Source organism: Gavialis gangeticus, unplaced genomic scaffold, assembly GCF_001723915.1.
Source record: "Gavialis gangeticus isolate Ggan-Ray unplaced genomic scaffold, GavGan_comp1, whole genome shotgun sequence".
NCBI classification, from domain to species: Eukaryota; Metazoa; Chordata; order Crocodylia; family Gavialidae; genus Gavialis; species Gavialis gangeticus.
Genome location: NW_017729006.1, coordinates 13,261,111 through 13,277,832, shown reverse-complemented (window position 1 = coordinate 13,277,832; position 16,722 = coordinate 13,261,111). Strand labels below are relative to the sequence as shown.

General features: G+C 42.7%; 1 protein-coding gene across 1 annotated transcript in view; it reads left to right on the top strand.

Moving 5' to 3' along the window:
* Positions 1–2,662, top strand: part of MTURN (maturin, neural progenitor differentiation regulator homolog) — a 23,051-nt gene extending 20,389 nt beyond the window's left edge. The window contains exon 3 of the mRNA XM_019508707.1: positions 614–2,662. Within this exon, the coding sequence (XP_019364252.1) occupies positions 614–724 (111 nt within the window). The 3' untranslated portion in view covers positions 725–2,662. The remainder of the gene's footprint in view (positions 1–613) is intronic.
* Positions 2,663–16,722: the final 14,060 nt, after the last annotated feature.

The following is a 16,722-nucleotide window of genomic DNA, read 5'->3' as shown; positions in this document are numbered from 1 at the left end:
AAGGACTTCTTATTGTCCTTAATCTGGGAAGCTAGTCCCAGTTCCGTCTCTGCCTTGGCCTTCCTGACTGCCCCCCTACATCCCTGAGCAACTACAGTATAGTCATCCCTGGTGATGGCCCCTCCTTTCCATTGGGTGTACGCCTCCCTTTTAGCTAAGAGACATTCCTGGATGCTTTTGGTGAGCCATGTTTTATATGTTTTATATTGCAAGGATTATTTTCGAATTTGGAGCCTCAGCAGTACTACCACTCCCAAGTATTGAAATAATCATGGGTTAGTCCTCAAAAAATCATGGCATTAGGGTTTGTTTTTTTTTTAAAAGTAACATTTTAAAAAATGCTGTTCGTGCAATTCATTTATTTTCTGGTTCTGATCCTTTAGGGCCTACTTGGGCCACATCTTCAAGCTTTATCTCTACAATCATTAAGAGTAGAGAAAAAATTGTTTTAAAAAATAACAGCTGAGATTCTCACATAATCCAGTGACTCCAGGAACTGAGGCTTGCAGAAACAGCAAGTAATAGTGTCAAGGCTCACAGTAGTGGGAACACTGAATCAGTATAAACCTTGTAATTCATTGTTACTCTGTCTTTTTCTCTTCTCTATAAATAGTTACTGGGGCTTCCAGATGTTGATGATGATGCATTTGAAGAATATAATGCAGATGTGGAAGAGGAGGAACCAGAAGCTGATCATCAGCAGATGGGTGTCAGTCAACAGTAATTTTCTGAGGAATTAAAAAAGCTTAATCCCTTGATACCAGGTGGGGGGGTCATGTGACCCCATATTAGCATTTTGAATTAGCACATCACACTGGGAAATCCCAGTTTAACAAAACAAGAAAAAAAAGAAAGGAAAAGATAATAAATATAAATAAATCTGTGATGAGCTTTGCTAAGAAGTGACCTGAATTTTGCTCCTGCTTCAGTGGGGTTTCTATGGAGTTGTCTTGGTAGCATTCTGCCATTATTAATTTAGAAGTAGTTTTGTCGCTGACTGTCTCTTTGATTTGTATTTGAGAATAACATTCACTGACATGAATGTAGAGTACTTTGAATGTAGGAACTGTTTGGTTAGTGTATTAAGTACTCACATGTGACCTTACTGAGGAAAATTAAAGCAGAGAGTAAATGCAATCTGCACTTTTATTTTTAGTTCAATTTTTTTTTACTATACTACCAGACAGAGTACCAAACTGTGAGAGATTTTTCCTGTAAAACACTAGTTTAATAGTGGTTGATATTGCGGAAATGCACATAAAGTTTAAACAAAAAAATAGGTAGAGGGGAAAATCCATGTAAATGCTTTTGTGGCATATTTTAATGTTCTCTTAAACACCTGAATTTACTGGTGTGGGGTTAATCACTGGGCATAATTAGGACTCTTGTCTCACCAGAACATATTAGGATACGCATTGGTACTTTGATGCCACCAGTTCCAAAGCCATTGCATATTTTGTTCCCACATGAAAACCAACTTTCAGTTTCACCATTTTTAATAAAATGACAACTTATTAAAAACTTACAGCTTCCTGAATTAAAGTGCAACTTAACTTTGAAGCCATAAGGGTATAAGCCAGCACCTGGCTATTTAAATTATGACAGAATCTTTCCGAGCATTGGATCTCATGCTGCAATGTTTTGCAAGCTATTTATACCTGCTCAAAGTGAATGCAAAATACTAGTAAACCAGAATGGTAGGGCCTGATTTTCATTCTCAGCAAGGGCACTTTATATCCCATCAGCTGCGGAAAGGGACCTCACAGAGAGCGTAAAATGTTACTTGTTAAGGCCCGTTTATAGTGTAAGGAGTAAGCCCTCAGCTGCTGCATATAGCCTATGAAACCAAGATGATTTAGCTGAGGATCTGTTCCACAGAGTGGGGTAAAGGGCTCTTATTATATGTGGAAATAAGGCCAATAGTATTTTACACCTGCTTTGCACAGATGGAAACAACTGTGTGTGAAAGTCAGACAGTAAAGACCCAAGGCCACTTTATTTACTTGCCTTTTATTCGGAAAATGTAACAAGAAAAGGGATTTTCTTGTACTGGAGCTATTTTCCACAATCAAACAAAATATTTCTACATTATTCCTCTTAGCCAATTAAAAAAGAAAAACCCCAATCCATGAAATGCAGGTCTCAAACTTTAAAGGCATTTGATACAGAATTCACATGGTAAAAATGAAAAGTGAATGAAGAGAAAGTATTTAAACGACTCCCAGAAATGGCTGACACCATTTTGAAAACATTGTTATTAACATTATCACTTTTGGAATGGGTTTTTAAAGGCAGTTGTTTTAAAGATTAGCTAAGGAATTTATTTTCTTGGCAATTTGCATTTCTGGTGATGGCTTAGGGGATGCCTAACACTTGATTTTTCTAATTGAAGCAAAACTTTCTGTAACCAAGAGGGAAAGTGATATTTGAATATGCACAGATATGTCTGCAACACTGTAAATGTTTAGGAAAATTGAAAAGTAGAAAAGAAAACTCAATGAAACTTTGTACATTCTCTTGGCATGCAGGCATAAACATGATAGTCGCAACACATTTTCTATGAACAAGTGACGTGAGAACTGTGGCAGTTCATTGTATAACACTGTACAGCAGTAATAGGCTTTTTGCTTACCAAAATAAAGCATAATACCAGTGGTTTCCATTACCTTCTTTAAGTACCCAAGTTTTTCTTTCCTCTCCATCTATAAGACATGTTATAATTGTAAGCAGAGACGTTCTTAAGAGGAGGTATCTGGAGGGGGAGATTCCATCTTTTGATTGCAGCCCATACAAATAGACCCCTTGGGCCTGATCCTCCGTTGTCTTGCACGCAGCTCAATCCATAATTGATACAGGTGCAAGGTAGAGATAAAATGCTGCTCTGACTGCAAATGGGTGGCCACAGGTATAAATGATTATGTAGACAGGGTCTGAACCTTATTTACACTGCGTCCTCTTTGCACTGTTGTGGCAGTATGAAGGGGCCTTAAAGAGGATGAAGGTGTCATTTGAATGGGCCTCAATGAATTGGGCCCTTAAAGTTCAAGGCAGTCGAGAATCAGGCCTTTTGACTACAGTGTGACTTTTAATAAATGTGTAAAGGATGGAGGATTCTTAATACATCCAAAGGACTTCTAATACACACTGCACTTTGGTACCAGGGTATATCAGGCCCTGTGCTCTAAGGAAATGAACACTCCTATTGCCAATTGACATTGCTGAGAGCTGGAAGTGTTGAGCCCATTGCTAATCTGGCCGCTGCCATGCTCCATTTAAAATTAACTGGAATTTTATATGTAGAAAATACGGTGTAATTTTACATGTGTATTAAATCAGAAAGAGCATTAATATAGAATGTATTTTATCAAGAAGTATGAGTTGCTTGGACTTGGGACCAAATACATTTCTGCATCTTCATGTTATTGCTCTGTATTTATAAACAATGCACGAAATGCTGAATGAGTTAGTGGACCTGCAATGGTTCTAGCTTCCTCCCATCATTTCCACCAAATGGGTTAGAATGATTAGCCACTTACTCAGTAGCAAGGGCCAGTAGCTTGAATGCCAGGCTGAGCCCCTAATGCAGTAAACATGTGTCTAAATGCTGGCAGGGTTGAGCCGTAGAGCTTTCTCTTATAAATTCTGTAATTGTGGGGTTGGGATTTTCATGTCAGCCTAGAGGAGTTATGCATTTGGATCCCTCTGAAAGGCAATGGAAGATGTGTGCCTTACTCCCAAAGACTCCTCTGAAAATCCTGATCTTAACTTTTCTCTGTTTCAGTTTTTCTCTCTATAAAATAGGGCTGATGATGCTATTTAAAGTGCTTTTAGATCTATGGATGAAAAGTGAGAAGTGTTATTTGCCTTTTTTACCTTCAAGCAAAATGTTGGTGAAAGGACAGGTTGTGGGGAGGAGTCTTTTTCAGCCACATTTCATGTTATAAATAAATATAAATGTACCAGAGAAGAGGCTTTTGCAGAGCTGGCTTGTCTGAATGTGAGTTACACTAATGCACTCATCAGAGTGCTGCTCGGGGGAATTCGGAAATTGGTGGAATGTCAGAAAAGAAGTGAAATGATTTTGTAGATGTTAAGAACTGTTCTTGGTGGAAGGATGGAGTGCAGGGGCAAAAGAGTTAAAAGGCACCTTTCAGAAAGCTGCCAGGATTTGAGGGAAGTTCCACATATCTGCCATTGTATCCACGCAGTTCATAAAGGAACTGCTACAAGGTCATAGGGTTTCAAGGTCAGGAGTGTATGTCTGTATAGGTTAACATAAACATGGTTGGTAAAGGTGTTGACGTGGCAGGAGAAAGAAGGGTTGAGGAAAATATTAGCTCAGAGGCCTTCTATTTTTTCCTTGGCATTCACGTTACTTGTATTGTGGTTGCACCTAGGAACCCTAGGCCAAGATCCCATTGTGTGAGGCACAGTACAAGCACAGAACAAAGAGAGCCCAAGAAGCTTGTTCTTGATATAGTCAACTCATTTTAGAGTCCAAGTAAGTTCTGCTAATAGTTCCCAAGCACATAAGAGAGGAGTATCACACACCAGAGCAGTGTTGTGATTGATGGCACCGATATCGCAGGACTGCATGTTCTGGCTGTATGTCTTGTCCTATGCTATTTCTCCCTGTTAGAGAGGCTCTGTGCCTATGAAATCTGTTGAAAACAATTGCACCAAGTTTCCCTTTATCAGTGTCCTGAACCCAAATTATTGTGATTTTACGTTGTGCTGCAGAGTAGGGAGGCTATATGAGTCAGACTTGGGAGAACCAGGTTTTGCAGTGGATCTACTTGCAAAATGCCCAGCCTAAGTTGTAGTTGCCTTTTAGGAAGGTATGTACATGGTACAGCTGTGTGAAAGGGTCTATTACAGTAAGAGTAACCTGCAGATTGTTGTATTTTTACAGAAGTTTCTTTGAAAAGCTGCCATTTGGAACATGCATTCTCAAGCTTTTTCAATAGAGAATATTTCTGTTAATGTTTTACTAGGGCCTAGGACTGAAATGCGCTGGTCAAGGTTTGAGCAAAAGTGACTGGTGATTTTGGGTTCCCAACCCGAGACACCTTGACAGGAGCCTGGTTTCCACGAAGTGCAGAATATATGCCCCCTCTGAAAAAGCAAGTCCACTTAGAGTGTTCCAGGTTGAGTCCTGAAAAAGTGAAGGTGTCCATAATCACTGGAAAATGGTGCCTAGCCCAGGTGCCAGCTCAGGACTGGCCAGGAAAGAAGGCACTTCAGCAACGTAGGACATGGAACAGGAAAGCACCTCTTTGCATATAATAGCTGTATACCCCTTTCTGAGGTTTGCTGAGAAAAAAGGAGTGCTTTAATTATTTATTTAATTGAGGGCAGTGCCGTGTTCTTCCAGCCCATTTCTGCAGTAATTGGGAAAAGACCCTTCTGATTACTAAGCAAGAGAGACTGAAGCCATTTAAATCCTAATCCTATGCTCTCTCTGGACTGAATTGGGAAGTGCCACAGTGAAGCCTGGCACACCCACTCCATGTGTGCTGTGCTCTGCAACAGATCTAATGTAGCTGCCTTAGAGTGTCTGCCTCTGGTATGCTTGTTGGCTGTATTGCATCTGTCCTTTTCCTAAGGGTGGATATTAAATCAAAGCAATTGAGGCATATAGCTTGTTTTCCCTAAAGTTGCATAGTACTAGAACTCTAGTGTCTAGTGCTCAATGACACCAGAACGTGACCTTTTGGATTTTTACCTGATATACTCTGATGAAATTGCATTTTTGGCACCTGATGTCTATGGCAAGTGTGCACTGTACACAGTAGGAGAGTATCTGATTGCTAGCTGTACCCACAGTGACCAGGTCATTGTGCCAAATAATCACTCAAATGGACTAGATTTGCTTTTTCCCCCATTGACAATTTTATCATTCTTTAAAGCAGGGGTGGGCAAAATGAGGCCTGTGGGCTAGATGTGGCTTGCCATGCCATTCTATCTGGCCCATGGGGCCCCTAAAAAATTTAGAAAAGTAATATTTATCTGCCCCGGCTGCCTGTCACACAGCCCTCGATGGCTTGCCAAAACTCAGTAAGTGGCCCTCCACCCAAAATAATTGCCCATCCCTGCTTTAAAGGATGCATTGCCTAAAGGCACATCTGCATTATCACAGACCTTAGTTTATGTAAAGCCATGGAGTACTGCATTGTCCATACAAGCTCAGTCATAAGCAAAAAAAGTATCAGTGTCCATTTGTCTGCAGAAAAATGTCTCCAAGTTAGCTAATACTGGCTATAGGAAAGCTTACCTCATTTTCATATAAAATATTTAGAGCTTTTGAAGTTCTCTTTCTGTACCGACATGCTGTTGTCTCCATAGACAAAGATGTGTGGTAAACATTACATTTAAAGGATGTTACTTTTGTCTTCAGGAGGTGGAGAAATGCTAAATCTGGACTTCAGTCTAAACACATTTTTTGTTGTCAAATTTTACTTTCTAATCTAGGGAACAATCCAGCGAGTAATTTGTCAAGTAGAAAGAACTGTAAGTCATCATTTTTGCCATGCAAAACCCCTGTTTTTAGTGTGGTTTTCATAATTTTCTTGCTGAAAGGTCTGTCTCTTTCTCTGTGACTACAAAGCTGTGAAATGGGTTGCCAAAAGATGTTGCCCTTTGTAAAATGCTTTAAAAGGTGTGAACTTTCAATGGAACCCTGTCCATTCTTCCATTCCTACTTACTGTCCCCCAGCACAGAGAAATCAAATCCAACAGTGTAGTTAAACCATAAGCTTGCCATTAAAGAGCTTGCCAAACTTTGATGACTTATGGATTCTTTTTTGTGTGAGTGAAACAGGGATAAAAAGCAGAGCTCAATGAATGTGCTGCAAGAGGGATAAAAAGATTGACACGAGCTTTGTATCTGCTGTGCAGAATCAGTGTGGGTGAAACAAATGCAGTGTTTGCATTTGTTTGCAAATGTAAGGTACTGACCATCATGTAGTTCCAAGGGTGTTTATAGACGTGCTGTGGGAGTGAGGGGGGACACTTTAATTAGAGTGACTCTGAGAGCCATCAAGCACCTGAGCATCACATGTATCAGCATCCCCAAGCTGAAAAATGGTGGCGAGGGCACTTTAACTACAGTTTGTTGAACACCGTTTTTCAGTGCAGGGACACTGATACGTGTGATGCTGGAGTCTGCTCAGATGCATTGTAATTACAGTGCATCGGAGCAGCCTCACTGCATGTCTATAGGCAGCTCAAGTTTCTAAGCACTAGGAATCAAGCTGTGTCTTGGAGGGCAGAATTCAGAACCACCAGCTGCTTCAGCTAAATGAGCCTACTGAAACTCTTTACCATTGAGTGCATGAGGCCATGGATTCATTGATGCAAGGCAGGAACCAATGGTGGACTTTGTTGCTAAACACTCTGTGCATGAGCCAGTAGTTCAATTCCTCCTCTCGTACAAATTAGAGAGACATCTGTTTCATTTCAGAAACAACGTGAACATTTTTAATGGACATGTAAGTACTCTTCCATGGATATGCCTGCCTCTTTACATGATGCATTTTTAATAACTTTGAAATCTTCTTCCCCAGAGTTCATGTAAAGATGAAATTTCAATTTTCAGTCTGTGGAAAACTGGGATTTAAAATGTAAGACTGTACGTATTCTTCTGTCCATTTCCATGGTCTGAATAATTCCCTTCGAAAAAGGACATTGTGTCAGGGTAAAACACCACTAACGCTCAGTGCAGAACCCAGAACTGGTGCCACTACAGAAGGGTCCCACACTCTGTAAATCAGAGAAGCCGTTCCTTCAGTGCTTGCATACGTGCTGAGCTGCACTTGCTTCTTGAGAGGCACACCTTGGTGATGGTGCCGATGTAAAAGACAGGCAGTTAGATCACTCCCTTTTCAACCTTACCCAGAGAAAGCCGGGTTGTTCAAATGATTCAAGTTCATAGCTTCATTTTATTTACTGTGTTGATTCCCAGGCTTTGAGGTCTAAAACTCCTTTTCTGGTCTGAGCCCATGGGAAACTGAATTTCTGTGGGACTCACAACTGCACTCATAAGTGCTGTGACCTCTCAGCCTGTTTCAAGTCTCAGACTGCGAGTCAGTGATTTATGGCCTGAAAATTGTAATGCTCACCTGCGTGCAACACCTCCTTTGCCATTGCCAAAAATTGTGGCATGAGGAAATAGAAACTCGGGGTTCCTTATCAGAGCCTTACTCTTTTTAAAGAGCCCACAACAACAAAGCCTTTCTTTTACTCAAAACTTTTACTGCCTAGTAAGTTGACTCTACTACATCTGAAAAGTGTAACAGACACAAAACGGCCGACAAGTTTTCCTATTTCACCTCCTGCGCTGCGGAAGAATTTTGACTTGTGCTTTTGCTGCTTGGCCAACAGTTCGCAGTTCACGCAATTTTGTGTCTAAAAGTGTGTCTCCTGTGTTATTTCACATATATAGGTGCAGGTCATACCCTTAAGATCTCACGGTTATAATGACACTGGAATATAAGAACTGCTTTGACTGGATTCCCATTTACACCAACATCCCTTTATATGCCTCTGGTAGTGTCAAGAGGCCAGGAAGTTGGTGCAAAGCTTTCATTTTCAGGCCTGTGCGTAGGGCGACAGTGGTAGAGTCTTGACGACATCAATGCGAAGTCAGGCCTACACACTGCTGGGACTTCTTATTGCAGTCCCCTAGAGGTCAGTATAACTTAACTTCTGAGTGCCTCAGTCCCAGTGATCATGAACAACCTTATTTCCATTCAGTTCTGGCTCATAAGGGTTTTTGTTCTTGGCTGCATTATCCTGTCTCTTGCTTTCTGCTGGGAAAGAGGTCACACCAGGGTAAGACAGTACAAGCGGGGAAAGGACAGTAAAAGTCTTAAGTACAGTAGAGGCCATGGGACAAGAACGGTCTGCTTGGCAGACAGCTGACTAACAGCCAGTCTTAGAGAAACAATGAGGAGTAGTGGGATGATGAAGGGAAAGGCTGGGATTTTCAGAGATGCCAAAGAACAGTTAGGTCCCCACCTGGAGTCCTTTCTAATACAGTTAGCATGTCTGACACTTGGCTTGCCGGGGAAGCGAGGCCAGCCTTTTAAAGGAACACTGTTGCACAAACATATTTCACTTTAAAAGAAACCAAACCAAACCAGTTCCTTCCTCTCCAATGGGCTACCATCACCTCCATTGCTGAAGCAATACTAGGCAGAAGAATCTTTTAACTGTGGCCCTGGGTTGGCAAAGCCTGTAAAGCCATGTATACATCTCACTAACCTCAATGGAATTAGCTTCTAAGCCAATGCTCAGTTGTTTGCTGAATCAGGGACTGCATTAGCAACTGCTTCTTCTAAATCCAGGGCCCCTGCACATGCTGAATGGGATCTCAAAGCTGTGAAGAGGGGATGGGGAGGTTGGTTTTGCCCATCCTAGTTTTTTGACAATAAAAAATGACCTGGCTTTTCTTTAAAGCTTTTTGTTCTTATGGGAGTATCAGCCCCTCTGTTCCCTCTTTGGACTGGAGGATGCTTTGGATGACTAGTATTGCTATTGGAAAGATATATCCTGAACTGCAGCTCTCCTTCCTATGAGAGTATGTCGGTTGCCAGAGGTGAGGAAGGATATGGAGTCTACAACTTGTCCACACAGGGGATTTACATTCAACTAAACCCAGTTACATTGACCAGAAAAGAAATGTTTGGTCCACACCATGCAACACCTTCACTGAATATAATCAAGTCAGCCCAGAGATTTCATTCTTGTTAGGATTTCAAATGGGTCTCATTCCAATAATATTCACAGGCACACACCTCTGCTCCAGAGTATTTTGGTAGTTGGTCAGCCATCTTCCCACAATGCTTGGCATGTTGCTCTCTATGGGAAGTTTATTTACCTGCATGGCCTCTACTGCTGTGGGGTCATGGCAAGTAAATGATACCTCCTGTTTAAATTCTGGCATGCAGCCAGGTTCTGCCTCTTTGCACTGACCAGTTCCACAAATCCACACTTTTCTAGTGCACTTGCATATTTTACCTGCTACCACTGTCATGCCTGCTTGCTGGGCTTTCAGCTGGAACTGGGCTGAGTTCTTGGACCTCCTTACCCCCTGCAGAGAAGCAAAGCTGCAGAAAGTCCTTGCATCCAGCACAGAAACTAAGATATTCATAAAGGCATTGCCATGGTGATGGCCACATGGGGCCATAAATGGGACACCATACAGTGCTATGTAAACACAAAGGATTTAAAGGTGAACTAGAGGTGGGAGAAGGACAGAAATCTCACTTCCATCAGTGCTCTGCCCTCTTGTTTATCCAGAGTTTTGGCATGGTATTCCAGCACAAACCTGCATTTTGTATCAGACCCAAACAATGAATGAGAGGATGCTAGGAGTGTGGATTCTGGTACTGTCATTCTGATTCTGGATGTGCTAGAAAGCCAGGAGCACTTCATTTTGCATGAACTCAACCAAAGCCACACCCAGACCAGACAGATATTCAAGCCTCTATCTCACTTGCCAATAAGCCATTTGTCCTTGAGACCACTCAGGCTGCTGAAAAGACTGGTAAGCATTGTTTTTTTTGCTTTTATTACTAGTGAGTGTTAATGCATGCTGAGATGTACCACCTACTTTTGTTTTTACTCTCTGTGCTAGAAGCTTGGGTGAATTTGAAATAGTTTTTTTTTATAGCAAAATCAAGCCAATAAAAGCTTTTTAAAAACTCTTAAAGGCTTTTTTTCCCAGTAAAATCTTTATCAATACAGGTTTGAAATTTACTATGTGTTATACAGCAGTAACATTTTAAGAAGCAAGATCAGCACCGTGAAGTACAAACACAGTAATCCCCCTATCCCTACACCTAAGTATCTGGAATTAATTGTAAAACAGCACTTATGGCACAGTGAGCTTTGAACATGTCTCCAGGTGATGCACTGTATTTACTCACACCCATCTTTTCCCCAAAAATTAGCCTTCTAAAATTGCGGTGTCTTAAGCTAATTTTCTTCCCAGAATACATGCATGCCTTTTTGATTCTTGCTCCACCCAAGTTTACAACCAACTGCCCACCAGTAGTAACCAGACAAGGTTCTTCAGGTAAATCCAGTATCTTTTAGTAGACCAACTAAATAGTTGGGAAAATTGTTCTTAACAAGCTTTCAGGTACCAACACCCTTCGTCAGACTGAGGAAGTATCTGCAGATGGTCTGTGCTCTTCCTGAACGGAGCAGTAAAGCAGCCAGAAGCCAGTTAGGCCCGTGAAAAGTGGCTAGTATTCACTTTGGATTCGGCCGATTCGGGGGACAGTGGTTCGATTCAGTGATTCGAATCACTGTTCCAAATCTATTCAGCCGAATCTGATTCAGAGATTTGGCCACCGCCACATCACACAGGCCCCATCCCCCACCCGCTCTCAATCACTGCCCTGTCCACCCCAGCTCCCAACTCTTTGGGGGAAAAAAGCCCCAACTCACCAGGTGCTGCTGGGCGGCGGGGGGGAGGCCGGGTGATCTCCACTGTCCCCCATTGCCCCATGCTGTATGGGGGGGCTCTGTCACTAGCCCTCCGACCTCCCCCCACTCTCCCAGCCCCCCCATGGCTGCCCCCCCATCTCAGCTCTGGTCCTTTAAAAAAAACAACAAAAAAAGCCCCCACTCACCAGGTGCTGTCCCATGAGGAGTGATCCCCACTGCCCCTTGCTGCATGTGGGGCTTTTTTTAGAGCACCAGGAGCTGGGGTGGGCAGAGCAGCCATGGGGGGGCTGTGGGAGCAGGCAGGGGTCGGGGGCTGGAGGAGCAAGCAGGGGATAGGGCCTGGCAGGGGTCCCCCCAGGGGCCCCTCCCCCAGCCTCCCCTCCTCTGGCCCTCTTTCCCCCAGCCCCTACTTACCAGCTCGGAGTCCAGGTCCAGCTCCCTGATGCAGCCTGAACCACCAAAGCTTTCCAAATCTTTTCTGAATCGATTCTGAGAGCTTTGAATTGATTCAGACCTTTTAATTGGTCCCCTGATTCGATTCAGATATGGAGATTTGGCCACCAAATCAGGTTGAATCTCCTCTGAATCAAATTAGCAGCCTAAGCTTCGCACAGCCCTGAAGCCAGTACATATGCAGAATTTTTCCAACTATTTGCCTTGCTTTAATAAAAGATATCAGATTTACCCAAAGAACCTTGTCTGCCTATGTCCTTAGACCAACATGGCTACAACCTACACCCCACCAGCAGTAATGGCATTTCTATTCAGGCAATTTAGGCAATCAGTTGACTAAATGGCTCATTGCTCTTCACTACACAGGTGTTAATGACCATCTATCCTTTCAATGGTCTTGATGTTCGACCAGTCAAGCTAACCTTTCTTCTGGCACCTTTGCTGTCTGCTAGCTCTCCTGGTCTCTCTTTACCTATTTCACAGCCCTACAGACTGATTTTAGCTCTTTTCCAATTCACAGACTCGCCCATGGAGACTAGTCTTCAGCAGTAGCTACAGCTTGAGCTTCTGGCTGAGCAGAAAAGGGACAATGAGCAAGATGAAAATTAGGCTGCCCCTGCTCTATGCAGCCACAAACCTTGAAAAATCTTTTTTCCTTCTTCATTCTGCCTTCTGCAAAATTAGGTGTCTTAATTGAGGACATGTGATATGCAAGAAAAGATGGTAAAATGGAATTTTAAATATGGAAGTTCTTTAGTGGTAAAGTGCTCTAACATTGCCAAGGCAGGACTGCTTTCTCCTTGATTCCAAAATAGGCGTTAGCATCTTTCTAGTCACACAGATCACTGAATGGCACCTATATTGAATATCAACACTGCATATCTTGCTACATTCCCCTTGACTTTGGAAACAGGTATTTTGCTGTTGTTTCATCACACAGAACAGGACACCTCCAGCATTAGGACTGCTTGCAGAAGCACAAATGCAATCACTGGTTTGGCCTCATCAGGACCTCTGTACCCCACTAATCATGCCCTGCTTATGTTGTTAATTAGATACCTAACCCATACATCCTCCCCAGTGATAACAGAAATACAGCACAGTAGCAAACCAGCTTGCAACTCACTAGATACCAGATCTGCAAACCAGGGATATTCAATGCATCAGCATACAAAAGAGCATGAGAGAAAAGCTGAAAAATGACTCTCATCTCCAGGGTCTCTCAAGTCTGGAAAGAGGCTCTAGAGATAGCAGCCCAAAATGGTGGGGTGAAAAAACTTTATCTTTGCTACTATGGAAACTGAACAATGAATGTTTTTTTTTACTTTGCTTGCTTTACATCAGGGGCAGGCAATTATTTTGGGCAGAGGGCCACTTATTGAATTTTGGCAAGCCATTGAGGGCCTCATGACAGGCAGCCCAGGGCAGATTAATATTAATTTTCTAAATTTTTTAGGGGTCCCACGGGCTGGATAGAATGGCTTGGTGGGCTGCATCTGGCCCACAGGCCGCATTTTGCCCACCTCTGCTTTACAAGTTTGGTATCTGCAATACCCAGACTCTCAAGGGTGCCAGCACTAACTGCTGCCCAATGTTTGGGTAACCTGAGAGCAAGGAAGATGTTGGGGAGCTAGTGGAAGCTTCTGTGAAGACTAGAATGGCAGTGCTGGGATTTAGGGGATTTCTGAGACAAAAAGAGAATGACCAAGAGGCCAAGAAAGCAGGCACCGTAGTAGCCAAGAAGCTTGCTTTGACTTGAGAGTTGGGAGAAAGGAGCTTGCAGAACTGGGCTATGGTCAACCAGCCAATACAAGGGGACATGGAGATACAACTCCAGGACTTTATGACCATGCAAATGGAGTAGGTGAAGAACCTGCTCCATCAAAGCTGTCATTCATTTTCCACCTCTTGTGCCCTGGGAACTCCACAACATGCATGAGCTGCAAAGTTCACCAACCCAACCGTGGTGAATTTTGCTGAGCAATTCCAGCGAAAAAAGGCCACTCACCATGGCCTTACTGCTGTTTGTTCTGATTGCACTTTAAGGATGCTGAAATCATGTTTTGTTTGCATTAGTTTCCCCCATCAGCCAAACCACTGGTCTTTGTGAAATGCATAACAACCCTGCCTAGAGACCATGAGATTTCCTAGGCCTTCAGGGGATCACAGAGTTCATGCACTGTAAGATAAAGGTACACAATGTGGCAGACCTCACAGATCAATTACTCGCAACTCTCTGTTTGACCATCCCATTTTGAATTTAGAAACATGTGCAGCCCCTATGCCTCTAGTCAGGTGTTTCCCAACAGCTGCTCAAAGTCATTATGTCCTTTCCTCAGAGTGGGCTCGTCTACACGGACACTAACTGCATAGTAGCCTAATAACGTTGCACAGTAGTGTGCCAGGCAAAAACTGTGCTAATACAGTACAGGGCAGTAGTATTAGACTACTGCACAATAAGCATCACTAAAAATCCATGTGCTGGTGCTACTGTGCAGTAATCCAAGTTACTGCACATTGATTTAGTACTTGGTTAACTGAATACTAAACTTAATGCACAGTAAGTACGGCGCATTAATGAATGTGTAGATGCTCCTAGTGTATACACAAGGCATTCCTCAAGGTACGCAGAGATACCATGTCCCTGGTGATGGCCATTTTGGAAGAAATGTTTTGCAGGCTTTTCAAGCATCCTGAAAGTTTCTGAACCTCTGCCCCAGGCCTCTGGGAGGTTCACTTGCTCATGGACATTATGCAGAATACAGTATATTCTGAGGAAGGTATTGCCTGGCTGCCTCAAACCTTCCATTTAGTGTCTGCCATGTACCATTTGCTCTCTGAGTATATATTAACCAAATATTTTCTTGTCATTGCAGTGGCAGGGCATTGGCACTGTCCTCATCTCTGATTTTTACCTATGGCATCTTGATGTTTCCGATTTTGTGACTTGTAGTATGTGAAGGTTTGCAGTGGCGATTTGGGGGTATCTTTGAGTAAATGGTGGTTTGCAAACACAGGGGACTGTGTTTTGATGACACAGGAGCCCCTTCCTGTTCTATGTTTCTGTGTTCCCAAAGGCCCTTCCATTGTCATTCTGCAGCTGCTTAGGTGATAAACAGATCTTTCTTTTTTTTAAAATCCAAGTATCCTGTAACAGGCCTTATCATCTGGGGTAGCAGAAGCTAAGCAGGGTCCTCCAGAATAAGAGGAGGAATATTGACACCATAACGTCAGTGTTGTACTTGCAAACTCCCTGTTTTCCTTGTGGGGAAACAGGCAGGAGTTCCAAAAAAAAATCTAGCTTTATAAATGCTTCCACATGAACCAACATTACTACTGGTAAACTTACTATGTGGGTCAACCAGCCTTGAAGTATCATGGAGAATTACCTCTTCTGTTTATAGACTCAGAGGTTTGGTGAAGGAAGCAATTTCTATTAATTGGGCAATCCTCTTCATGCAAAGCATCACTTCTGAGCACTGGCAGGTCTTATGACACAGAGCAACAGTGTCTTATAATCATGGTGCACATGTCCATCATAACAGCTTTCAACAGGTGATCCGTTCAGGAGAGACTGAATAACCACTGACTGGTAGCACTTCTGTGGTTGCTGGTTTCCAGATGGTGATGGCAGGTAAGGTTGTTTTCATGTTGATGAACTGCCTCTGGGTCAAGATCTGTGCAGATGTCCAGGAGAGCACCTCTGTCACTGTGAAGTTTTCAAGCTTGTGTTGGTCATCCTAGATCTGCAGCACAATCTTCTACCAGTGCATGCGTGATTCTGCAGCTAAAGAAAGTTTGTCCTGGATTGCTGGTTCCAGGTCCACTCTCACAGGAGTTTGTGAGTGTTGTTTAATTCCTAAAGACCTGTGATTGGGAGGGAAGCAGTATGGACATGACCTCGGTCTTCTCTTCAAGCCTGTCTGTTTTCTTGTTCTCTTCTAGATCTAGTTGCAATGGGGGTGCTGTAGCATTAGCTGCTGCTGCTCCAAAAACTCCAGCCTGAATTGCTTGTTGGCACAGTGGTTGACTTGTAAATGTAAGCAGCCATCTGAGAACAGTTTCCCAAATACATTTGCACAAGCTGCTGTGTAGGCCTGACTACCAGCAATGGTCTTTTAGGAGTTTGAAAATGGCACCAGCTATCTAAAAAAAAAAAATCAGTGGGCAGCAAGAGATAAATTTGGGATTTTTACAGTTTGACTTTGGATCTGGACTGCAGTGACTTCCAGATTCTATTAGATTTCTCACTATGTACTGCAAGAACAATTCCTCAGCAGTACAAAAGAGTATTAGCTATGTACCCACAATGCTGTGCACATGCTTCAGAGGAAATCCCTCTAACTGGCAGCGATGATTCAGTGAGATAAAGGCAGTGTGCTCATTCAGTTGTGCCTACTTCATACCGATTAAAATGACACACTTACATTAAAGACCCATGCTTTTATGTAAATCCCCTTGTGTAGGCAAGCCCTTAGCCCTGCAGCTTGACTTCCCACTTACTTCAACAGAGGGGAAGGTGCAGCTGTAGTTACAGTCTCATGTGATATTGCTATTCAAATCCCACAAGAACCATGCCAAAGTCTTTCAGCAAAGAGTAGGAAGCAGAGAAATTATACTCAGTGATTTAATAAGAATAAAAGGAGGAGGGTACATTTACCTTGCATTAAGCAGCAGTAAAGGGAAACTCCAGCTCTTTTAATTCTTTGTTAAGCATTTAAATGCTGTGATGGGTATAAAGAGATATTTGATACCTGTTTTGCTTCTGCAGCTTTTCAAAGCTGTAGGAAGTGTTCAAGGTTGCAGTAAGTG